This window comes from Carcharodon carcharias, chromosome 2 (genome assembly GCF_017639515.1).
Source record: "Carcharodon carcharias isolate sCarCar2 chromosome 2, sCarCar2.pri, whole genome shotgun sequence".
NCBI lineage: Eukaryota > Metazoa > Chordata > Chondrichthyes > Lamniformes > Lamnidae > Carcharodon > Carcharodon carcharias.
The window spans coordinates 199,761,746-199,788,707 of NC_054468.1; the positions used below are offsets into that span (position 1 = coordinate 199,761,746).

Below are 26,962 nucleotides of genomic sequence, written 5' to 3' on the forward strand. Positions count from 1 at the left end.
CCAATGCAGGTAAACCTTTTCTTAAATTTGGAGACCAAAACTGCACACAATATTCCAGATTACGATGTCTCACTAAAACCCTATAAAATTGTAGCAAGACTTCTGTATTCTTCTACTCCAATCCCCTTCCAATAAAGGACAACATGCCATTTGCCTTTCTAATTGCTTGCAGCCCGAGTGCTAACTTTCTGCATTCCTTGTATGAGCACACCCAAATCTCGTTGAATATCAACTTACAAGTTTCACACCCTTCAAATAATATTATGCTTTTCTATTCTTATGATCAAAGTGAATAACTTCACGCTTCCATTATATAACTACATTATACTCCATCTGCCATTTTGTTGCCCATTCACTTGACCTGTCTATATCTCTTTGCCACCTCTCTGTGTCCTCTTTTCTCTCCACCTGGGTTTTGTATCATCGTCAAACTTAGATACCTTACTCTGTCTCTTCATTTAAGTTATTAATATAGACTGTAAATAGCCGAGGCCCCAGCACTGATCCTTGTGGCACTCCACTATCCACTGCTTGCCAGCTTGAAAAAGCCCCATTGATGCCCGCTCTCTGCTTTCTCTCCATCAGCCAATCCTCTATCCATGCTAATATATTACCCTCAATTCTATGAGCCCTTTTCTTGCCTATGTACCTTTTGTGTGGCACCTTATCAAATGCCTTTTGAAAATCCAGGTATACTAGATCTACTATGTCCCCCTTACCTACCCTACTAATTACATCCTCAAAAAACTCTAATAAATTTGACCAACAGGATTATCCTTTAGTAAAATCACATTGACTTACTCTATGCCTTTCTAAGTGTTTTGTTAAGACATCCTTAGTAATAGATTCCACCATTTTTCCAACAACTGATATTTGGCTAACTGACCTGTAATTCACTGCTTTTTCTCTCCCTCTTTTCTTAAAAAGTGGTGTAATATTTGCCCGCTTCCAACCTAATGGGTCGGTTCCTGAGTTTAAGGAATTGTCAAAAATCATAGCTAGCACATCCACCATCTCTGTAGCTATCCCTTTTAGAACCCTAGGGTGTAGGCCATCAGGTCGTGGGGATTTGTCGGACTTTAGTCCCTTAAGATTCTCCAGTACTTTTTCTCTGCTGATATTAATTTCCTCTTTTTATCCCCTTACTAAAATACCCATGTATTTTTGGTATGAAACTTGTGTCTTCTACTGAGGGGACAGACACAAAATGCTTGTTCAATGCCTTTGCCATTTCCTCTTTCCCAATGATAATTTCTCCTGTCTCTGCTTCTAAGGGACCAACATTTACTTTAGCTATTCTCCTCCTTTTTATGTACTTATAAAAGTTCTTACAATCTCTTTTTATATTTTTGGCTGATTTACTCACTTCTTCAGTTTTTCCATTTTCACTCATTTCCACCCATACTGATTCATGATCTTCTGTGGCCAGATACTTTCTCACTCATGTCATCCTTTGCTATCAGGGCTACTCCTCTTTCTTTGCCATTCTGTCTGTCTTTCCAAAATATTGTGTATCCTGGAATATTTATTTCCCAGCTTTGATTACCTTGTAACCTTGGACTCTAACCTCCGATCTCAAAGCAGTGTAACTGAGGGGTACCCCAAAGATGCGATGGGGAAACCCCAACCACCTCCAGTAAGGACTGCACGGCAATTGCTCGGGAAGTGCAATCTTCCTGAACTGGGAACCATCCAAATATGTGATTTAAATCACAAACTTCAGATGGTTCCGGCTGTCTTACATCAATAGTTACCCAGAAAATGTTAGAAGAATTAAAACCACTTCTAACCTCTAGGTAACTATTGTACAGACCGACACCAGCCCGCCCCACAGGACTTACCACCTATCCCGAGGGAACTCCTACCACTCCCTGGCAACCCCACCCCCTCCACAGAACTCCCCCACCCCACCCCTCCAACTACCCCTCCCCATCAGGCACTCCCTACCCAAATGGAATTTCCTCAACACTATGAAACAATGCCACCCCCCCCGCCCAAACAGGATTCTTTATCTCCCCAAAGGCCCAACTCCTAACTCTTACCGCACCACTGCTACCTGCACCCCTGCAGGCCAGACCTGACTCCCAGCACTCACCTCGAGGCCCGGCCTCACCCCACCGCCCCCAGGCCCAGCCTGACCTTACGCTCCCCATCCCAAGGCCCGATCCGACCCCAGCTCCGCCTGTGGCCCAGCCCCCTAACCCAAGGCCCGGTCTGACCCAACACCCTCCCCCACGCATAATCCCACCCACGCATCCATAAAATCCCACCATTTTACGTCAGACACTTACCTTCTCCCTGGCCTATAAAATAACTTTAAACTTGGCTGGGCCCTTAACTTACCCGGTATACGGCAGCTAGTGTTGCATAAAAGTGTGAATGGCCTCCTTTCAATCGACTCTGAAATGCTCGACTGAAGGCCTCAGAAGGGTGCTGCACTGAACAATTCTCGCCCAGCCTGAGTCGGAAGATTGGACGAGACAGGATTGAAAACAATTTCAGATAAGAAAGAAGGAGTGGAGAGGGAATCTGACTATGAGTGCCACTCCGTGGAGATTCAGGCCCCATGTCTCTGTAACGGCGATGAGATCAAAATCATTTACCTATATTTGTGCCACTAGCTCATCTATCTTATTGCAGAAGCTTCATGAATTCAGATAAAGATCCTTTGTTATTAGTTTTTTTACTTCTATTCCCTGCAATGACATTATTCACTGATGTACACTTTTTGTTAAACTCTCTGTGCCCTTCTCTCCCACTCAGCTTGTCTTTACCTACATCGCTATACTGTTTTGATGCCTTGGCCTTTCTCTTTGGATTTTTAAATCTCCCTTCACCCGAACTCTTCCCCGCGAACTCTGTTAGTTTAAAGCCCTGTCCATTGACCTAGTTAGATGACTGACTAGGATAATGGTCCCAGCCCTGTTCGAATGGAGCCCATCACTATGGAATAGCTCACTCTTCTCTGAGAACTGATGGCAGTGCCCCATGAATTGAAACCCCTTTTTCCCACACCACACTTTGAGCCACGCATTTATTTCTCTAATCTCTTTGATCCTATGCCAATTGGAGTATGGCTCAACTAACAATCTAGAGATGACTACCTTTGATATTTTAAGTTTTAACTTGAGATCTAACTCCTCAAATTCTCTTTCAAAACATCATTTCTGGTTCTACCTATTTCATTGGTTTGCACGTCAACCATGACAACTGGATCCTCCCCCTCCTACTTCAAGTTACTTTTCAGCCACAAGGCAATGTCCTTAACCCTGGCACCAGGCAGGCAACACAACCTTCGGAGCTCCTGCTCACGGCTGTTGAGAACAGTATCTGTCCCCCTGACTATACCTGTCTCCTGTCATACCACATTCCTCTTTGCTCCCCCCACTTGAATGGTATCCTTCACCATGGTGCCTTAATCAGTCCATACATCCAGCTTGCAGTCCTTCTCCTCATCCACAAAGGGAGCAAGCACCTGTTGGACAAAGTCAGGGGCCGAAGCTCCTCCATCACTGCATGCTGATTCTGCACATTTGCCTGACTCGCAGACACACCCCCCTGTCCCTGACCATTGACCAACTCGAAATTTCTGCCTAGTCAAAGGGGTGTGACTGCCTCCTGGAATAAAATGTACAGGTAACTTTCCCCCTCTCTGGTGCATCACAGTGTCCCCAATTCGACCTCCAGCTCAACGACTCCGAGCTGAAACTCCCCGAACCACAGACACTTACTACTGCTCCTGACTTCATTACAGCCTTGGTTCAAACATGGGACAAAAGAGCTGAACTCCTGAGGTGAGGTGAGAGTGACTGCCCTTGACATCAAGGTAGCATTTGACAAAGTGTGGTATCAAGGAGCCCTAGCAAAACCAGAGTCAATGGAAATCAGAGGGAAAACTCTCTGGAGGTTGGAGTCCTACCTAGCACAAAGGAAGATGGTTGTGATTGTTGGAGGTCAATCATCTCAGCTCCAGGATATGATTGCAGGAGTTCCTCAGGGTAGTGTCCTCGGCTCACCATCTTCAAGCTGCTTTTTATTTTATTTATTCATGGGATGTGGGCTTTGCTGGCTAGGTCAGCATTTATTGCCTAACTCTAATTGTTTTTTTAAGAGTCAACCCACAAGAGTCAACTACAAGAGCAGGTCAGAGGCTAGGAATCGTGTGAGGAGTAACTCACCTCCTGACTCCCCAAAGCCTGTCTATCATCTACAAGGCACAATTCAGGAGTGTGATGGAATACTCCCCACTTGCCTGGATGAGTGCAGCTCCCACAACACTCAAGAAACTTGCTACAGTCCAGGACAAAGTAGCCTGCTTGATTGGCACCACATACACAAACACTCACTCCTTCCACTACCAATGCACAGTAGCAGCAGTGTGTACCAACCTCAAGATGCACTGCAGGAATTCACCAAAGCTTCTTCGACAGCACCTTCCAAACCCACAACCACTACAATCTAGAAGGACAGGGACAGCAGACAGATGGGAACACCACCTCCTGGAAGTTCCCCTCTAAGTCACTCATCATCCTGACTTGAAAATATATCACTGTTCCTTCACTGTTGCTGGGTGACAATCCTGGAACTCCCTTCCTAACAGCACTGTGGGTGTACCAACACCACACGGACTGCAGCGGTCCAAGAAAGAAGCTCACCACAGCTTTCTCAAGGGCAATTAGGGATGGGCAATAAATGTTGGCCCAGCCAGCAAAGCCCACATCCCATGAAAGAATTTTTAAAAAATGTATTTGCCCTGGATTACACTGGTGTCCAGGAGTACCCGCATTCTGCAGTCACAACACATCACCTTCCGTGCCATCTTTATTTTACGTTAATTAATTTATCACTTAATGTATAATTAATAAATCCTACCACTCCTAATAAGCCAATAAACCTTACTACAGATGAAACCTTACTATTACTAATAATTTACACAGGTCATGAAAGGTAAACAAGCAACCAATCACTTACCTGATCCCGTGACATTTGAGTTTTCTATGAACACGGTTGGTCGAAACTCTGAAACCCCACCCCTAACCTCATCGCTTTCTCTCCCCATCTCGCGCTCTTTTAAACTGGTCCACTGCTCTTTCCCCCTTCTAACACTTTTTTAAACTGGTCCACTTCTCTATTCCTGCTTCTTGCACTCTTTTAAGCCTCCAAAGTCTCTCCACTCGCTCTCCCTTTCTCATGCGCTTTTAAGCCACCAAAGTGTTACCCTGATTGCCCAAGTACTTATACAAAAAAAGCACCGAATATGTAGTTATAAAAAATAACCTACAAAGCAATGAAAGGTAACCCAATTGGGGCTAAGATCCTGCTGTTTGTGAGTCAGGCAATTGAATTATATTATTTCTATAGTAACCTTCAGTTCCTTAGAAGGGTTTTGATAAAATGAATAGAGAAAGATGGCTTCCTCTGGTTGAGGAGTTATAAATATTAAATAATTACCAAGAAAGTGAGGAGAAAAATTAAAAGGAATTTTCATAAAATTAAAAAGCACAGAAGGATGCAATTTTAGCTGTTTTGCTTGTGCCTGTTTTTTGAAACAGCAATCTTGTTTGCCCCACTCCCTTGCTCTCTTGCCACAACCCTGCAAATGTTTCCTTTTCAAGTATACATACACTTCATATTTGAACATTACTAGCAAATGTGCTTCCACCATCCTTCCAGGTAGTGAATTCCAGAACATAATAGCACACAGCGTGAAAAAAATTCTCATCTACTCCATAGTTCCCACCCACCAGTGTAAAGTTTCTCCTTATTTACTCTTATCTAATCCTTTCATGATTTCAAACACCTCTATTAAATCTTCCCTTAATCTTCTCTTCCATAAGGAGAACAATTCAAGCTTCTTTATTCTCTGTACATAACTGAAGCTTCTCTTCGTTGATATCATTTTGATAAATTTCCTCTTCACCTTCTCCAAGCCCTTGATATATTTCCTAAAGTGTAGTGCCCAGAATTAGATATGATATTTCAGCTGAGGCTGAACCAGTGGTTCATAAAGGTCTAACACAATTTCCTTGTTTTTAGTTCTCTATGCCTCCATTTATAAAGTCCAGGATCTCATCTGCTCTATTTTTAAAAAGAACAGTTTTATCAACTTGTCTAGCTACATTCAAAAATTTGTTCGTACCAGGTCTCTCTCTTCCTGTATCCCTTTTAAAATGGTACACAAATATTTCCTACACAGACAGTAGCTATAACTTGGAATACTTTACCACAGGGAATAGTTGAGGCAAAGGGTAATGTGTTTTTTTTTAAATGAAAAGTAGATAAACATTTGAAACTATGGGGAGAAAGCAAAGCAATGGGATTCTCTAACAAAGTACGCAGATATGTGCTGTCAACTTGCATGGTTTTATAGTTCCTTGGGAATTTTGTTTTGTACAAGTATAAAAGCAATGTATAGCCTCAGCCTAGAATATTTCTTTAGGAATCTCAGGAAGTTGGAGTACTATTTATAACAGAAAACCACATTTGGTTTGAATCAGGTTGATTAAATCAACTCGTGCACCAGACAACAAATTTAGAGTGCAGCATACATTACGTTTTTCAGGAAAGTAAAGGGTTGAAACAAGGCTCGTTTATAACAAACCTATTCAAAATATCTTGATTCACAACTAACATTAAATTGGCAGCAAGTGCCTATGTTCTTTTGAAAAAAATGTAAAGTGTTAGATGGCACAATAAGATGCATCCAGAGACAACTGGAATAAGAACAGATAGCTCCCAAAATTGATTTTGTAGTCCATTTCATCATCTGGAAGTGGCAAAGATGATATGTGATGTCTGCTTGTCTATCCAAAGTGTAAAGCAATCAGTTTTGTATGTGGGCTGATCATTGTATGTCAGTGGGGGTGGCACGGTGGCACAGTGGTTGGTGCTGCTGCCTCACAGCTCCAGGGTGCCTGTCTGTGTGGAGTTTGCACGTTCTCCCCTTGTCCGTGTGGGTTTCTCCACCGACCATCATGCTGGTTAGGTGGATTGGCTACGGTTAAATTACCCCTTAGTATTTGTGTGTGTATTTGAGTGTGTCCCTGTGATGGACTGGCATCCTGTCCTGGGTGTATCCCGCCTAGCGCCCATTGCCTGTCAGGATAAGCTCTGACTCCCTGCGACCCTGAATTGGATAAAGCGGTTCTGGAAAAGTGAATGAGTGAGTGTAAGTCAGTGATGGAGATTAACTGGGCATGCAGTTGAGCCCCCTATAAATAGACACAGACTAAAACCGTGGTCAGGTGTATGCATGTAATAAGTAACTCTGGAAATTAACATAAAAGTGTGTAAAGATTAGCTCCAGTTCTATCCTTCACTTTCTGGAATACATCATGGAAGCAGAGAATGGTTGCCTAAGGGTGAAGGTTGGAAGCTAAGAAAAAAAAATTAGGAAACTATAATCCTTGTAGCCATTGTAAGAAATGGCAGAAAGCAAGTGCAAATGGTAGGGCTCTGATTATCCTCCGACGTTCTTGGAGCCTGAACCGTATGACGAGTGGAATAATGGAGTAATGAAGTGGATATGTTGACATGGATTACATCCTTCCCAAAGAGGAAACTAGGTATGGTCGTGGCATTGTCACTTCTGACCAGAAGTAAATTATTTTGTGAGCTGGATGCCCATTAGTAGGATCATAATGAAGGTTTGGATCTTATATTACAGTTCTGAAATTTACAAAAAAGATGATCTATGAAGCATGGTCAGACTTTGATAGATATTGAAAAAAGATGGTCATTCTATGGAGGAATAATATATCATTAACTATAATAGATTGTATAAAAGACTATTGAAATTCAAAATGGGGATCCCTGAATTAGTACCAGCGTTCATATTGTTAGATTGTGCTGAGGCATTTCATATGGACAGGCTCCTGGTTCTAACTGGTGTTAGAATCTGAATGGGAGAATCTGTTGGATCAGAAATCTGCTGCCCCATTGGCTGCCTTCTTAGCAGATCAAAGAGTGCAAACTCTTTATATTTCAATACAGTTCATCATTTTTCTTTTCCACGCAAACTCACCAATGCTTTTATGCACATTTACTCGAATATGGTGGCCAAAATGAAACACAGTGATTATTTCATGCGAAATGCGCCCAATGTACTGGAACGCCTCAGTTAGAACTTCTGGATAACTGTAGTCTTCTGATTATATATTCAAGCTTTCTACTTGCTTAATTGTTTTACCCCATAAGGCAAGAAGTCTATAATTATTCCCAGGCCCATTGAGTCTCCCTCTGTCAATGCATTGTACACAGTGATGCTCTTTTTTGTATATTTTTTTTCTACTAATGTAGATTACATTTGACAGTGCTACATTTCAATCACCATTTGCTCTCCCAGTAAGATCATCTAAAACTCTCATTAAATAAGTTTCTGCATCCTCTATTTCCATATTTTAGTGCCATTAGTCGACTGAGAAACTTACAATTTTAATGTAGATTAGAAAGAAGAAGGGTACAGTGAACATCTCCACATCTATGCTGGTTCAAGTTGCAAAGTCAGACCCCCAGCTATGCAGCCCAGTGTTCTGCTATACAATTTTGGTGGACTGAATAGTGCTAGCAGCATGTAAAAATTCATTTACTGTAGATAAATATTTAGAAATAATGTCCCACCTGTCATTTTATGATTGTGAATGAGACTACAACTTCAATACATACTTAACTCACACAAAGTGGGTAAGGACAACTCAACGGATGTCGGAACATAGGACCAGGGAAGGTCATTCAGCTCTTGCTCCATCAGTCAATTAGGTTGTGGCTGGTCTGTATCCTAGCTTGAGAGCCCTTACCTAACAGAAATCTACCAATCTCAGTCTTGAGAGTGCCAATTGTTTCAGTAGCTACATCTTTTTCAGGTTGGCTGCTTTTGAATAATTTTGAAAGCAAGGTTGAAGTTTGTTTTCTTATCCTTCCAATTCACCACATGGGTATGTCTGCGAGGTAATCAATTCACAGTTCATACCTGGATCAAGCAAGTGATTGCTGCCACTTTTACCCAGGGAAAAATTAAAATCACCTTTCCAGTGTAGAGGAGGCACCAAATAAAAAGGGCACAGAACTCTTAACCACTTGACAGGCTGCCTAAGCGTCCAAAGCATTCAAGCTGGGGAGGCAGTCACTGGACTAGTAATCCAGAGACCCAGGGTAATGTTCTGGGAACCCGGGTTCCAATCTCACCACGGCAGATGGTGAAATTTGGATTCAATAAAAATCTGAAATTAAAAGTCTAATGATGACCATGAAACCATTGTCATAAAAAACTATTTGGTTCACTAGTGCCCTTTAGGGCAGGAAATCTGGCCTACATGTGGCTCCAGAACCACAGCAATGCCCTCTGAAATGGCCTAGGAAGCTATTTGTATCAAATTGCTAGAAAAAGTCAAAGGAATGAAACTGGATGGGCTACCTGAAATCAACCTAGGCACTAGAAATGACAACGGCAAACTCAACCCTCTCGGACCCTGCAAAGTCCTTATTAGCATCCGGGGGCTTGTGCCAAGATTGGGAGAGCTGTCTCACAGACTAGGCGAGCAGCAGCCTAACATAGTCATACTCATGGAATCATACCTTATAGATAATGTCCCAGTCACCACCTTCACCATCCCTGCCCAGTAGAGGTGGCAGCACAGTGTTCTACAGTTAGCAGGGAGTTGCCTCAACATTGACTCTGGACGCCATGAAGTCTCATGGCATCAATTCAAACATGGGCAAGGAAACCTCCTGCTGATTACCATGTACCACGCCCCCTCAGCTGATGAATCAGTACTCATCCATGTTGAACACCACTTGGAGGAAGCACTGAGGGTGGCAAGGGTGCAGAATGTACTCTGAGTGGGGGGCTTCAATGTCCATCACCAATAGTGGCTTTGTAGCATTACTACAAGACCAAGCTAGCCGGGTCCTAAAGGACATAGCTGCTAAACTGGGTCTGCGGCAGATGGTAAGGCAACCAATAAGAGAGAAACATACATGACCTCTTCCTCACCAACCTGCCTACTGCAGATGCATCCGTCCATGGCAGTATCGGTAGGAGTGACCGCTGCACAATCATTGTGGAGATGAAGACCCGTCTTCGCATTGCGGATACCCTCCTTTGTCTTGTGTGGCACTACCGCCGTGCTAAGTGTGATACATTTCAAACAGATCTAGCAATTCAAAACTGGGCAACCATGAGGCGCTGTGGGCCATCAGAAGCAGCAGAATTGTACTCAACCACAATCTGTAACTTCGTGGCCTGGTATATGCCCCACTCTACCACTGCCACCAAGCCAGGGGATCAACTATGCTTCAACGAAGAGTGCAAGGCGGCATGCCAGGAGCAACACCAGGCATACCTAAAAGTGAGGTGTCAATCTGGTGCAGCCACAACACAGGACTACTTACGTTCCAAACAGCATAAGCAACAAGTGATACAGCTAAGTCATTCCACAACCAACAGATCAGATCTAAGCTCTGCAGTTGTGCCACATCCAGTCATGAATGGTGGTGTACAATTAAACAACTCACTGGAGGAGGCTCCACAAATATCCCCATCGCAACAATGGGGGAGCCCAGCACCTCAGTGTGAAAGACAAGGCTTAAGCATTTGCAACAATTTTCAGCCAGAAGTACTGAGTGGATGATCCATCTTGGCCTCTTCTGGAGGTTCCCAGCATCACAGATGCCAGTCTTCAGCCAATTCGATTCACTCAATCAAGAAACGGCTGAAGGCACGGGATACTACAAAGGCTATGGGCCTTGACAGTATTCCAGCAATATTACTGAAGACTTGTGCTCCCGAACTTGCCGGGCCCCTAGCCAAGCTGTTCCAATACAGCTACAACACTAGCATCTACCTGGTAATGTGGAAAATTACCCAGGTATGTCCTGTAGACAAAAAGCAGGACAATCCAACTAGGCCAATTACCACCCCATCAGTCTACACTCGATCATCAGTAAACTGATGGAAGGGTTCATCAATAGTGCTATCAAGTGGCATTTGCTTGGCAATAACTTTCCTAACAGCACTGGGGGTGTACTTAAAGACGGACTGCTTTTGTTCAAGAAGGCAGTTCACCACCACATTCTCAAGGGCAATTTGGATGGGCAATAAATGATGGCCTAGCCAGCGATGTCCACATCACAGGAATGAAAAATTTTAAAAAAATGGAATCCAGGGCTCCCCATATTAATGAAAAACATGAATAAAAAGAAAGGACTGCCACACCATTAATATTCAGGTGGTTTCAACAACGTGATCCTGCACATTGATGTTCATAATCCAGGGAGCAACCATAAGGCTACAGGCAGTGTCATTTGATAGTCCTGAGAGAATAAACAAATGGCTTTTGGAAGACCAGAGCTACCATGTGCAATAATGGCTTGTGACTCCCCCATACGGAAACTACACAACAGCAAATTACAGATAAAATGAATCCTATCCACTAAACATGTTATTCCTCTCCACACCTTAGAAACACTGAAGCAACAATTCCATTTTTCATCCCACTCGGGGAATCTTATCAAAATGCCCAAAGTTATCACTGTGTGTTGCATGATGCATAATTTTGCCACCCAATGAGGAGTGAGCATGCTTCTGGATGACAAGGAAGGAGATGATACACAGGCAGGAAGATTTGTGCAGACTTCTGAGATTAAGAACTCCACACTGTAGTGATCATCTCACGCAGCCCTGATTTCAATTGCTCCACTACTGGTGGCCATGCCTTCAGTTGGCTAGGCTCCATGATACAGTGTTCATTCGCTAAGCCTCTGCACCTCACTACTTTGCTTTCCTCCTTTAAGATACAGCTTAAAACCTACCTCTTTGATCAAGCTTTTGGTCAACTGACCTAATATCTCCTTATGTGACTCGGTGCCATACTTTCATTTATAATTCTTCCGTGAAGCACCTTGAGACGTTTTAATACATTGAAAGTGTAACATAAATATAAGCTGTTGTTGTTGGATGCATCTTTCCCTGATTTAAATTTGCTTTTTCAATGAATTCCCACACACTGGGGGGCATTTTAACCTGTCAGGGTGAGTCGGTTTCTGTGTGGGCAACAGAACAGCTGAAATTGCCAGTGTGTCGAGAAGCCGGGAGGAATGCTGTGACTTCTACCTTTAATCTGAATGTGTTCTTCAGCATGCAGGAATCCACCTTGGGGCTTGTGAGTCTACCATTTACATATATGTTTAATGTTCAATAACTGCTGTTTTGTCACAGCATTCAGACTTTACCTCTGTGCGCAGATTTCTCAGGCTTCCTGGAAGAAGATAGCAGGAGTTGACAGGACTGGAAATTGACAGACAAGAAAGGCTTTAAATACTGAGATCTGACAGATGCTTCCTTGCTTAAGTGAAAGGCTTTTGTCTACAGGACTTGTTAAGTGCGCTTTCACTGTTTTGGAGGTGATTCCTAATACTTTGGAGATCATTTCTGCCACTTTGGTGTTTTTTTTAAATCTTTGATCTGCACTTCCCTGCTGTCAACCTTTAGATCAGCAAGGGAACATGTTCTGCAGCTCTGATTTGGACTTAAGAAGAGGAACATGAGGAGCAGGAGCAGCAACACCAGCTCCAGCAGGTGCAGCAGGGGTCTTCTCCTCAGCCACCTGCTGCTCCACAGGGGTAAGCACCAAGGTCAAGCTCCAGGACATAATACCCCCAACACAGGCAGAGGATAAACTTCTTGGGCTGAGCATCCGTACCTCAAAAAGTTCAAAATTTCCCATCAGGTGTTCACTGTCATTTGCAGTTTCCTAGAAGTAAGCCTCCTGCCAAGTGGACCAGGTGGGCACACATTGCCAGCAGCAGTCAAGTGGACCACAGCCCTTAATTTCTTTGCCTCCAGTTCCTTCCAGGAATCTGCCAGTGACATTTGTTGAAACTTACAATCTGCTGCCCACGAGTGCATCTCACGGGTGATGGATGACATGTTTGCCCAGGCTGGGAACTTATGTACACCTCGCTACTGATGTGAGAATGAGAGGATGCATGGGTTTGCTGTTCTGTCTGGATTCCCACAAGTCCATGGGGTCATGGACTGCACTTATGCGGCACTCAAGGCACGCTAGATTAATTCATCAAGTAAAACAGGTTACACCTCCATCAATTTGCAGCTGGTCTGCGGCAGCAATGACGGAGCTCCAGGAGATTAAAGATGATGAGAGCATTGGATCTTTGCAGGAGGAGGAGGAGGAACCTGATGCGACAAGGGTTACTGCAGCCATACACTTAACTGCCAGGGGTGCAGGATGGACTGATACAGGCATACCTTTGAGGCAATGCAGCAACTCGGCACACCGATTCTGAACCAACTGTGCCTCCACACTCCCTACCAATCATTTTTAGCCCCCAGCACAAATCAGTCCCACAAGCAACAATTCATTCCTCTCATAGACATCCATTGCTTGTGTTTAACTCTTGTCACATCACTTTTCTCAAGGCAGGCGGCAGACAAAAACGGGGAGGATGGGATGATGGAGTTTTGAAATAAATTTTAAGATTCATAAACATGAAATAGAAATGTGACAATCTAATGCAGTGTTAAACACCAAAGTGAATAGCTTTGTGCTACTATAAATTCTTTCTCTTCCTTTTTCTACTACTGCTACGCGATGCAACCCATGTGGCTTCAGCAGAGCTCGAGGCAGGCTGCTTGTATCTCTGCTCTGACTGCTCAGAAGCTCTTGAAAGGCATTCTCTGGTATATGAAGACCCTGCCAAAGACTGGCCCACCTGCACGTGAAGGAGCAGGCTTGGCCATTAGGACAGGAGGCACCTGCAGGGTTTCAATGGAGGAAGGTGGGTGAGAGGAAAGGAGACAAAAATGGATGCACTTTGGATCCCACTTCCTTGTGCACTTTCTCCATCTTCCCTCTGATGGCCCTTCTGCACTTCCCTGCTAGCCAAGAGCTGGAGAGCACTGTGCTAACTTCACTGAGGCGCTGAATAGCCAACGTGAGGCTTTCCTCAATCCTCATTAAGATATGAGTCTGAATGTGCTTTTCACTGGTGAGAACCAGCATGTACTTGGCGGGCAGTCACATCTGATGCTTCATGCAGGCGGCCAATGACATAGCTATCAATGCAAAGTTCTGAGACATCATGGCACTCATGCCAGAGATGGACTCCTCCAATCTCTTTCAAATCATTTGCAGTGCTTCTAGAAAGGCCAACAGAATTTCACACATTTTCCACTAATGCTTCAGAATCTTCACTGAGGATCCACAAGGCTCAGCACCTATGTGCACGTGAGTACAACATAAAGAGTCCTGAACCCTGTGATGGGGCTCTCCATTGCTGCCCCCGTCTCCAACACCTTATTCTGATCACTTGTGACGTGTGCTTCACCAGGTGACGACCCAATTACATGCCTAGGCAGCCCCACCAAGAAATGAGTATCTAGCTGGTGGAGGGTGTGCATGAATCCTGTGATGGTGCATCCTCAGGGTGAGAGATCTCCTCTGAGGAGTCTCCTCCTGAGTGATGTTTGAAGGGCCTGTAGGATATGAAAGACAAATTAGAACTGAAAATGTTATCATTGTGCAGATCATCATATTGCAGTGGTTACTGGCATCAAATCAAAATTAATGGGTTTTGTAAGTTATGTTGCTGTGTTATATTTACATCTGCCACATGGGCCAGAACTTTTAGGATGGCGGGGTTTCCTTTCCTGCCATCTGAAGAGTCACTGGGGGAACACATGCCTGCCAACTGTCTACTCCGCAGCGATTTCACATTCCAATGAATGTTAATTAGCTGGAGGAGAGACTTTTGAGAGGAAGTCCTGCCTCAGAGAGCTGCTGGCCATTCTGACTGGCCAATAGCTCTCTAGTCCCTGCAGTGCCAGTGGACAGGACTGAGACTGCATGTATTGCCCGGAGCCTAAGTTCTGGGATTCCAGGAAGAGGTAAGTTCTGGGAGGGGGGTCTCAGAGCAGGGAGGATAGGGGAAGCCTGGAAGGGTGGACAGTGGGGGAATTGAGGTGTTGGCAGAGAAGCCGGCAGGGGAAGAGGGAGGTCCTGCGGTTGCTGGACCTTAAGAGGGGGGGCACCAGAAGTTCAAAGGGGGCTGCTGATGCAAGAACCCACCCCCTTGTCCAGGGCCTGAACCCAATTATTTTTGGGCTTCTCCAATACCCAGGAACTCCTCTTGCCAGCCTAAAGATTGAGGGCAGGAAACGGTCCTTAAGTGGTCAATATTGGCCACTTAAGGGCTTCAACTGGGGCAGGGTGGGCAGACCGTCTGAGGCTTCACCTGCCACAGCGTAAAATTGCAGAGGTCGGGGCGGGTGGGAACCCAGCTGGAGATCAATCTAAGAAATTTGACACTCACCACCCCACCTAACCTACAAACCTGCCAACAGCGGAGCAAAAGATTTTGCCCCAGGTAACTGGGAGATCCCACCTTTCCATCTTTTACGGTCAGGCATGCAGAGACCCAGCTCATCACTATCCTCCTCTGCTGCTGTCAAAGTGGCTAGAGGGTCACTTCTGGTACTTTGGCTCTCTATATTGTTTTGTGCTCTCTCCTCTTACAAGGAGAGAAAGAAAAGTTTTAGAAGTTAAACATTTTGAGAGGGTGGAAGGAGCATATTCATGGAAGGTCACATTGAAGTGTGTGACATGGAAATAAGGTGAGGGTTAGTGTCAGTGGTGGCTGGTCAAATGGAAATGTGAGGAAGTGCCTTGAAAGAGGGGGATGAGTGCACCTGCAAAGTTCGTTGGTCTGAAGAGTGACATGGAGCAGGCTGGGGAAGACAAAGTGAGGAGGCTTATACCTGAATGTAGCATGCCACTCGTCTTTCCCACCCTGGTCAGGTCATTAGGTCTCCTATGGCACTGTACCCAGGAGCGAGCAACACACTTCTGCTGCTCCTCGATCGGTTCCTGCTGTGCCTGCTTGTTCTCTGGTTCTTTGAGACTGCCTTTTTCCTCCTCTCTGCGGAGCAGAGAATCGAATTGAGTGTCCTTACAGCCGCAGCATAATGTCCAGAGATGCATCTGAGAAGTGTGATGATGCCTTTCTACACTGAGCCTCCATCAGTGAAGTTGCTGGCTCTGGTACGTCACTTCCACAGTGCTTCAATTCTGACATTCATAGGGACCCTTTTTAGAACCACAGAAAAGTTATGGCACAGAAAGAGGCCATTCAGCCCATTGTGTCTACATTGGCAAAAGAAAAGGAAAAAAAAGCAACGAGTCGCACATTTTTAAACCTACTTTCCAGCACCTGATCCATATCCTTGCAGGTTACAGCACTTCAGCAGCAGATCCAGGTACCATTTAAATGAGTTGAGCGTTTCAACCTCAACCACCAATTTAGGCAGTGAATTTCAGGCACCCACCTTTGGGTAAAAAAGTTTTTCCCCATGCCCCCTTTAATCCTTCTACCAATCACCTTAAATCTATGCTCCCTGGTAATTAAACCCTCAGCTAGGGGAAACAAGTTGTTCCTAAATAGGCCCCTCATAAACAAGTTGCTCCTAAATAGGCCCCTCATAATTTTATACACCTCAATTAGGTCATCCCTCAGCCTCCAGCTTCTAAAGAAATCCAATCTCTCTTCATAGCTGCAATTTTCAAGCACCGATAAGATTCTGGTAAATCTCCTCTGTACTCTCTCCAGAGCAATTATGTCCTTCCTGTAATGTGGTGACCAGAACTGTATGCACAATTCCAGCTGTGGCCTAACCAGCATTTTATACAGTTCCAGCATTACATCCCTGCTTTGGTATTCAGTACCTCATCCAATAAAGGAAAGCAATCCTTAGCTTTCTTTACCACCTTATCCACCCATCCTGCCACCTTCAGGGACCTGTGGACATGCACTCCAATGTCTCTCACTTCCTCAAGCCCTCTCAATATCCTCCTGTTTATTGAGTATTCCCTTGCTTTGTTTGCCCTCCCCAAATGCATTACCTCACACTTATCTGCTAGAATTCCATTTGCCACATCTCTGCTCATTCAAACAAACCATTGACATCGTTCTGGAGACAATAGCTAACCTCTTCACTATCAACTACACAGCCAATTTTTGTATTATTTGCAAATTTCCAATTCATGCCTCCCAGATTTAAGTCTAAATCATTAATATATGCAACAAACTGCAAGGGCCCCAACACTGATCCCTGTGGAACGTTACTGGAAACTGTTTTCCCTTTGCAAAAACATCCATTGACCATTACCCTTTGTTCCCTGTTGCTGAGCCAATTTTGGATCCAACTCACCACCTTCCCCTGTATCCCATGGGAACTCACTTTTCTGACCAGTCTGCCATGTGCGACCTTGTCAAATGCCTTACTTAAATCCATGTAGACAACATCCACTACACTACCCTCATTAATCCTCCTTGTTACTTCCTCAAGAAATTCTATTAAGTTAGTAAGACACGATCTTCCCCTGCCGACTATCCCTGATCAATCCATGCCTTTCTAAGTGATAGTTCATCCTGTGCTATAGAATTGACTCCAAGAGTTTGCCCAACACCAAAGTCAGACTGACCGGCCTCGTGGCCTTGTTGATGGACTAGTAATCCGGAGACCCAGGGTAATGCTCTGGGGACCGGGTTCAAATCCCGCCATGGCAGATGGTAGAATTTGAACTCAATAAAAAAATCTGGAAACCATTATTGGAAAGATCCATCTGGTTCAATAATACCCTTTAGGGAGGGAAATCTGCCATCCTTACCTGGTCTGGCCTAGCCTGCATGTGACTCCAGAACCACATGCAAAGGCTATGGGCACTGACAATATTCCGGCAATAGTATTGAAGACTTGTGCAGTGCCCCAAGCTGTTCCAGTATAGCTACAACACTGGCATCTACTCGGCCATGTGGAAAATTGTCCAGATATGTACACAAAATGCAGGACAAATCCAACCCGGCCAATTACTGCACCATGAGTCTTGACCATCAGTAAAGTAATGGAAGGGGTCATCAGCAATGCTATCAGGCTGCACCTGCTTTGCAATAACCCTGCTCACTGATGCCCAGTTTGGGTTCCACCAGGGTCACTCAGCTCCTGACTTCATTACAGCCTTAGTTCAAATATGGACAAAAGAGCTGAACATCAGAGGTGAGGTGAGAGTGACTGCCCTTGACATCAAGACAGCAAGGAGCATCAAGGAGCCCTAGCAAAACTGGAATCAGGGGAAAAACTCTCCATTGGTTGGATTCATACCTAGCACAAAAGAAGACGGTTGTGGTTGTTGGAGGTCACTCATCTCAGCTCCAGGACATCACTGTAAGAGACCCTCAGGGTAGTGTCCTCAGCCCAACCATCTTCAGCTGCTTCTTCAATGACCTCCCTTCCGTCATAAGGTCAGAAGTGGGGATGTTCACTGACGATTGCACAATATTCAGCACCATTCATGATTCTTCAGATACTGAAGCAGTCCTTGTCCAAATGCAGCAAGACCTGGGCAAAATTCAGGCTTGGGCTGACAAGTGGCAAGTAACATTCGCGCCACACAAGTGACAGCCAATGACATTCTCCAACAGGAGAGAATCTAATCATCGCCGCTTGACCTTTAAAGGCATTATCATCACTGAATCCCCGACTATCAACATCTTGGGGGCTACCATTGACCAGAAACTGAATTGGACTGGACTATCCATATAAATACTGTGGCTAGAAGAGCAGGTCAGAGACTAGGAAACCTGCGACGAGTAACTCACCTCCTGACTCCCCAAAGCCTGTCCACTATCTACAAGGCACAAGTCAGGAGTGCTCCCCACTTGCCTGGATGAGTGCAGCTCCCACAACACTCAAGAAGTTTGACACCGTTTAGGGCAAAGCAGTCTACTTGATTGACACCACATCCACAAACATTCACTCCCTTCACCGATGCACAGTAGCAGCAGTGTGTACCATCTACAAGATGAACTGCAGGAATTCACCAAGGCTCCTTCGACAGCACCTTCCAAACCACAACCACTACCATATAGAAGGGCAAGGGCAGCTGACAGATGGGAACACCACCATCTGGAAATTCCCCTCCAAGTCACCCACCATCCCAACTTGGAAATATATCGCCGTTCGTTCACTGTTGCTGGATCAAAATCCTGGATCTCTTTTCCTAACAGCACTGTGGGTCTACCTGCACCACATGGACTGCAACGGTTCAAGAAGGCAGCTCACCACCACCTTCTCAAGGGCAACTGGGGATGGGTAATAAATGCTAGCCCAGCCAGTGAAGCCCACATCCCGTGGATGAATAAAAAAGGTTCATGAGATGTTCCTGTAACAACTGGAATCAGCACAACAATTTCGTGAATCCCCATTCTGATAGCTCCTCAATCATTTCAGTATCCTAGTGGAGTAGGAGGATGCATGCTCAACTTAAGAGGAAGTCAACTTATAAAGCCTTTTTCCTGTCATGTTTCCGGTCCTGGGCAGTGCAAATGGATGACCATGGATCTGCAAGACAGCAGTCCAAAGGTATCTGATGGTATTCACCATCACTGCCTTTTCTATTAAATATGACAGTGCCCGGGCTCAAACATTACCACAGTGTTTATCCTGAAAAGTCTGTGCAGCACTTATTTCCTCACTACTTTGAAGATTCCATGAAGATTATGAATGGTTTCATTGCAGTCTGCATTTCTGTAAATTTCTCATGAGGATACTGTAATGATGTTGAAATCACATCGGTGCAAATAGCACATAAGTCATTTAATAGATGGGTGTATTCTGCTCCTGCATTAACTCCTATTTGAAGGCAGGCCCAGTTGGATGCCGGTACCTTGCCCACACAGTTGACTTATGGGATGGATTGGATGTCTGATATGACTTTTCTTCTGTACCTGCCATCTCCACTTGCCCCCTCCTCTTCATTTGTGAGTCATCATTCATTCATTGCACTTCCTTCAGACACATTTAAGGTGGTGACAGCAACAAACTAAACATTCAAAGAATTTTTGTGCCCTGACCATCTCCTTCATTTGTCCAGAACTTTGCAAATTAGCCAGCATGGTGTTTCTACTGGGATTACTCATTTCAAGCTAAGTTTTACCTGCTAAGTCCAAGGTATTACTTCTCTGCCATTGTGCCCTCTATATTCTCCTGCTGAAGAGAGTATTGTGAGGAAAGATAAATGGGATGTCATCTCTTGGATAGTACATGATAGATAGTTCCACTTTTTCTAGGGATGAAGAGTAGGCATGTAAATGAAGCTGGGTATGCTTATTGTGAAATCAGGTAAGAAATTAAGGAACATTTCTTTGCATGAGTGGTAACAGAAATGTGAAATTCTCTCCTGCAAAAAGCAACGAAGTAATAGTTTTAAATCTGAGATCAATAGAGGGTATTAAGGAATTTGGAACCAAGCTTAGTGGATGGAGTTAGGTTGCAGATTTGTCATGATCTCACTGAATGGTAGAACAGGCTCAGGAAGCTGATCAGGATGAACTACTCCAGTTCCAATAACTCTCTACCTGCCTCATTTGCTCCGTGGTGCAGTATGGATAACAGCACTGATTTATTTCGCAATCTTCATCCAGGCATTAGTAGCCTTAGTCTAAGGGGGCAGGGGTATCACCTGAATGCATCACCAATGAATTGGAGCTAAAAACCGGGAGTCTTCTGCATGGCTGTTATGGCATGGACTGTTCCAAGAAATACTTGAACGCTAACCAGCTGCTGGTTTGCCAAATCTGCTTTAATGGTGACCAGCTCATGGAATTGAAGACAAATTATTGACCTGGTTAGGAAATTGGCTGAGTTGTAAAGAGCAAGTGGGGATAATGTGTAGATATCTGATTGGCAAGATGTGACTAGTGGTGTCTCACACATCTGGCAGCACCTATGGAGAGAATAACAGAGCTAACGTTTCAGGTCAGTGACATTTCTTTAGAGCTGAAGGAAGTTAGAGATGTTTTGTGCAATTGAAAGAGGGGCAGAAAGAACAAAAGTGAAGGTCTGTGATAGGGTGGATGGCAGGAGATGTTATATGACAAAATATTTCACGATACAAAAAGCAAAGGGTTCGAGAATGGTTGTAGTAAAGAAACAAAAGATTTGGCCAGAGTGGGTGTGAATGAAGAATACTGAACAGTTGAATCCAAAAGCAAAAACATGATGAACAAGATTGAAACTGGCACATGCAAAAAAAAGAAACAAAATGGCAGGACAGAATTTACGGTCTGAAATTTTTGTACACAATGTTGAGTCCAGAGGGCTGTTGAGTGCCTAATTGAAAGATGGAATGTCGTTCCTCGAGCCCTCAACCTTGTCCGACCCATCTCCCGCATTTTTGCTCTCACCCCTTCCTGTCCCTCCCAGAACTGCAACAGGATTTCTCTTGTCCTCACCTTCCACCCCACCAGCCTCTCCATAAAACGGATCATCCTCTACCATTCTTGCCACCTCCAACATGATGCTACCATCAGACACATCTACTCCATTCCTCCCCGTCATCATTCTGAAGGGACTGTTCCCTCCATGACACCTTGTCCCACTCCTCAATCACTGCAACATCTCATTTCCTTCCCACGGCACTTTCCCAACAAACACAGATACAACACCTGCCCTTTTACCTCCTCTCTGCTCACTGTCCAAGACCCCAAACGCTCTTTCCAGGAGAAGCAGTGATTTACATGTACTTTCAATTTATTACATTGTATTTACTGCTCACAATGTGGTCTTTTTTATATTGGGAAACCAAACACAGATTGGGTGACCATTTTGAGGAACACCTGCACTCAGTCCACAAGCATGACCCTGAGAGTCCGGCTGTCTGCCATTTTAATTATCCGCCTTGTTTTCACGTGGACATTTCTGTCCTTAGCCTATTGCAGTGTTCCAATGAAGCTCAATGCAAGCTTGAGGAACAGCACCTCAATTTTCGATTAGGCACTCGACAGCCTTCTGGACTCAACAGTGAGTTCAACAATTTCAGACTGTAAACTCTGTCCCCATTTTTTTTCTGTTTGTTTTTTTAAGTGCCAACCTTAATCTTGTTTTTCATGTTTTTGCTTTCGGACACAGCTTTCATTATTCTGCCATTCACAATCACTCTGGCCAAGTTGTTTGCTTATTTACAACCATCACCACTCCCTTTGCCTTTTGTACCATGAAATCTTTTGTCATATAACCTCTCCTGCTGTCTATCTTCCCTTTTGTTCTTCCTGTCTCTCTCCTCTTTCATATGCACAAAACCTATTACATTTCTGTCTTGCTTTAGTTCTGAAGAAATGTCCATGACCTGAAAGGTTAACTCTGTTCCTCAGATACTGCCAGGCCTGTTGGGTATTTCCAGCCTTTTCTGTTTTTATTTCAGATTTCCAGCATCTGCAGCATTTAGCCTTTGTCCCATGTGTATCTGTGTGGGGCCTTGACCTTAGACAGTATTTATGAATGACTTTGATGATGTGATAAAGAGCCACGTATTCAAGTTTGTCAATGACAAAAAGCCAGGTGGCACTGCAGGTAGTGTTGATGGGGACGTCAATTACAAAGAGATATTAATAAAATGAATGAGCAAAACTGTGACAAATTGATTTTTGTATAGCCAATGGTGAGGTCTTCCAGGTCTAAAGAGAATTAGGAGTCCATGTACATAGATCGTTAAAATGTTATTGACAGGCACAGAACATAATTTAAAAAGCTAATGGAATGCTGGCCTTTATATCTAAAGGATAATACAAAGGAGTAAAAGTAATATTACAGCCATGCAAAGCCCTGGTTAGGCTCCACACCAGGAATAACTAATACAAAAGCAAAATACTGTGGATACTGGAAATCTGAAAAATAAACAGAAAATGTAAGAAATACTCAGCAGGTCTGGCAGCATATGTGGAGAGAGAAATAGAGTTAACATTTCAGGTCAGTGACCTTTCAGTTCTGTTTTTATTTCTGGAATGATTGTGTTCAGTTCTGGGCAACGCACCTGAGGAAGGATATATATTGACCTAGGAAAGAGTGCCACGTAGACTTACCATAATTTAACTGATGGAATCCAGGTATTATTATCAGGAGAGATGACACAAATTAAGGGTGTATTCCCTAGAATTTAGAAGGCTAACAGCTAATTTAGTCAAAGTTTTCAAGATCTTAAGGAGAACTTATAGTTTCTATCTACCGTGTTTCCGCTGGCTGGAGCATCCAGGGCTAGGGGTCATAGCCTAAGAGTTATCAGGTCTTTCAGCAACAAAGTTAGGAAACAGTTCCACACAAAAGGTGGTAAAGGTCTGGAACTCTCTTCTGCAAACAGCAGTTCATGCTAGGTCAATAGTTATTTTAAATCTGAGATTGATAGATTGGTGTTAACCAAAGGTATTAAGGGATATGGGGCAAAGGTGAGTACATGAAGTTTGGTCATAGATCAGCCAGGATCTCATTAAACGAATAAATGGGTTTGAGGGGCTAAATGATCTTGTTCTATGCTCTTAACTCTTCAGCTGCTAGCACATCCAATTTTTTTAGCTGCAAGCTTGACATATTTTCCTTGTGCAGGGAGCGTATATAGCACTGCTGGTATGAGCATGTCTATATAATAGTCGCACACAACCAGGATTTATCTGGACTTGCAAAAATGGAACTTGAATCTTTCACAAATACTCTATATTCATTTAAGTAATAGGATGAATGAAAAAAGACAAATAATGAATTTAATAAAGTTAACATCAACACACATGTAATGTGACAACCATGTGTTAGCTGTGTAGAATTGGCAGATAGTCCTGTCTCTGGCCTTAGGTGGTTTCCAGTACAGAAATATGTTTGCGATAAACCTCAAGGTCTGAAATTTACTATGGTATCTGTTTCTCCAAGTGCAAAACAAAGACCATTGAGAATAACATTTTTTTTTAGGCTTTATGCCACACCTACTTTCCAAAAATGCTTCACATTTCTGAATTAGTCCTTGAACACTGTAACAAACAAGATGATACATTGCCACAGTTACAGGGGCATGCTAAAGACACTTAAATTAAAGACAATTAAAATTCGGGCTACTGATTTCAGAAACCAAGGTAGACTGTTCAGGCTTTAAGTAAATAACTGAAATTTCAACAACCATGCACCACATTAAACACATTCAGAATCTCATATTTAAACTCTCTATTTAGGTATTAGAAGAGTACCTGTTTTTTATGGTTTCTGCTATTGACAAGATCCACTTGAGAAGTTTGGCCTCAGTCATCACTGATGTACTCACTGTCCAGGGAAAAAGTGTCTCTATATTTAGATAGCACAATATTTTCAGGACCTAGAATAATTGACATATTGGTAGTTAGTTATAAACCTGTACATGCAGACTGCATTTATGTTTCAAGGTAAATGTCAATGTCAGTCACTTTAATGTTTTTTGACCGAGCTCTTAGCTTTATTGGATTAGTAAAGTGATCTATTTTAAGAGTCATTGTGAGTGCTTTGAGAAAGACCAAGATTTTTTCATAATTTTTATTTTATATATAAAAATAATTGGCTATTGTCTTATTTTATTTGCAAGGTTTTAGGCAAAAGTAAAAGCCATATTTGATATAATTACTTATGAACTTCTCATTGATGTTGTACGTTACCATATCAGATAATCCCTCACCTTGGCAAGACATTCTGGGTGTTTTTCTTGCACAGCTAGCTTTTTCAGAGTGTCCTCAACTTGTGATAACAGGAACAGTACATTCCCATTTGTCTCCCTGACCTGGTTGGAATCCATCTCCTCCAGCCACAACAACACTGTCTCCAGGGTCAGCAAACGTACTTCAAGAAATTCTGAATGTAGGAGATGAGAAAGGAACAGGCTGGATTGAACTTCAGTTCTAGAAGTCAACTCATGGATATTACCCGGTGACAATGACACTGTCTGTAGAGAAACTGATATTGCCAGCACTGACAATGTTAGTTTGGTGATGTTTCTTTGCCACTGAATTAAGCCAGGTACTGGAAAAAACTTTTGCTCATCTGTAAATAGTTCTGACTCCAATATAATGTGGTGGGTGGTCTGCCAGAAGTTTAGGATCTCTGGGTCTGAAAATGAAGCATTTACAAGTTAGGGCTGTATCACTAGAAAGCAATTTGCTTTTGAATTATCAACTTAACATTTTCAATAATATTTTGAAAGGTCAATTTTAAGAAACTTTCATAGATACTATATTTGTAGTCAAAAGATTGTGCTTCCAAGTTCACTTCCTAATATCATGTGGGACACTTCAATCAAGGCATTTTGCACTAAAGACTAAAGATTGAAATAAGAGCAGTGTTTTGAACTCTGCCCGCCTGGCAAAAGCTATGTTCAATTTTAACCCGTTCTTCAGAAGGACATTTGCCTGAAAACAGTGGGATCCTTTTCTTAAAATCACACGTAGTGGGCCAACGGCATTAATGGAGCCTGACTGCTATTTTAACCAGTAGACTGAGTGGGAAAGCTGCTACAGCCTGTCAGGAGAAGCTTGATGGATGAAGAGTTTGGTTCACAAGAGGCCTAAATAGGCAATTTTAAAACATTTTTAAAATTTCATTCTTGGGATGTGAATATTGCTGACAAGGCCATCAATCATTGCCCATCCTTAGTTTCCCTGACAAGCTGATCATAGCCCTTCGGCTTGAACAACTGCTTGTTAGCTTGTGAAGCGGTTTGATATAATTAAGTAGCTTGCTAGGGCAGTTAAGAGTCAACCACATTGATGTGGGGCTAGGGTGACATTTAAGCCAGGCTGGATAATTACGGCAGATTTTCTTCCTTAATGGAGATCAACCATGCAAAGAAAGTTTAAGTCTCTCCTGTCTCTTCCTGATCACAAGGCTCTGCCAAAACCCTCTCCCTGTGACTTACTAAGCATCAGGACTGTTCCTTTGGGTCTTTCCAGCAGCAACCTGCAGCTTGACATTCCACTCCCAATTACAGGCCAGGGGCTGTTTTCCATCAGTTTCAGGCAGGCAACTGACCAGGGACATGCAAGGTGATTAATGCCACATGAGCATTATACTGCCGAGGTCAGGATAGTTTGCTAGCTGCTCCAGTCCCCATTTACCTGAGTTAAAATTGGGGCTAAAGTATCAAGCCCTGAGAAACTTAGGTCTAATGCTGAACTCTGGAGTTCCTAGATAATCAAGAAGCACAAGTAACCCATCCTCTTGCGAAAGTTTTCTGCCCCAGTCCAGATACAAATGAGCAAAATACTCCCATTTGTTTGCATAAATAAATTATACTAAGAGTTTCCACATGACAACATACGTGATTCCGCTTTTCAATAGCATGGAATTTCAGGCAGTTTCTTGAGCTCATCAGAGCGGCCAATAGTACTATGATGGGAATAGGTGATGAAGAACCATATATTCTTCAAGACCACCATGCAAGTTCTTCTACATCTAGTAATAGATTTGTCTCCAGGAAGGACAACTGATGTGACAATCAAAGCTTTGTTAGCATAATCTCATAATACAATGTTTTTCAATTCAAGCTGCATGATTAGTTGACAAGCTTATTTGTCTTTTTGCAAAACCTACCAAAGTTGAAAGTTTGCTAGCTTAGAAACACAGTAAGAAGAGGTTTTGTGCATTTGTTGTGGGAGTGTGTATGAAGAAAGATACTGGCCTGGATTTTGCAGTTAGCAGCAAATGAAAGGCATTGCCACAAAGATTTTCAATGGCCTATTGCACAGGAAGTCACAATTACTCAAGAGCTAAAACAGCTTTGTGCCCTCTACATGGGATTTGAGACCTATGTGAACAGGGCAAGTAACTGTGTGTCTCCTTAACCAATCAGATTAATGAATCCTTACTGAGGCATGCAGAAGCAAAACTAGAAGTGTAAATTAGAATATTTAGTTCAATGTCAAATCATGGACAGAAAATGAAATGAGAGGGAAATAAATATGGGATTTGAGAAAGAACTAAGAAACAGAAAGAAAAATTAAAAAGAATTATAACTTCCAATTATGTCCAACATAATTAAAACCTGAAAGAATGAAGCTCTACACTTATAAAAGTTAATGTTCAGTGCCAGAGAGGTGACTTGGCAGTAATTGT

The 26,962-nt window shown here is 43.2% G+C and overlaps 1 protein-coding gene across 3 annotated transcripts in view; it reads right to left on the reverse strand.

The window, feature by feature from the left end:
• Positions 1–26,962, reverse strand: part of thada (THADA armadillo repeat containing) — a 423,367-nt gene that overhangs the window by 77,776 nt on the left and 318,629 nt on the right. For all 3 annotated transcript variants that reach the window (XM_041182915.1, XM_041182914.1, XM_041182913.1), the window contains 2 exons: positions 24,534–24,961; positions 24,076–24,200 (listed from right to left, as the gene is read on the reverse strand). In XM_041182915.1, coding sequence (XP_041038849.1) covers positions 24,076–24,200; positions 24,534–24,961 — 553 coding nt within the window. The remainder of the gene's footprint in view (positions 1–24,075; positions 24,201–24,533; positions 24,962–26,962) is intronic.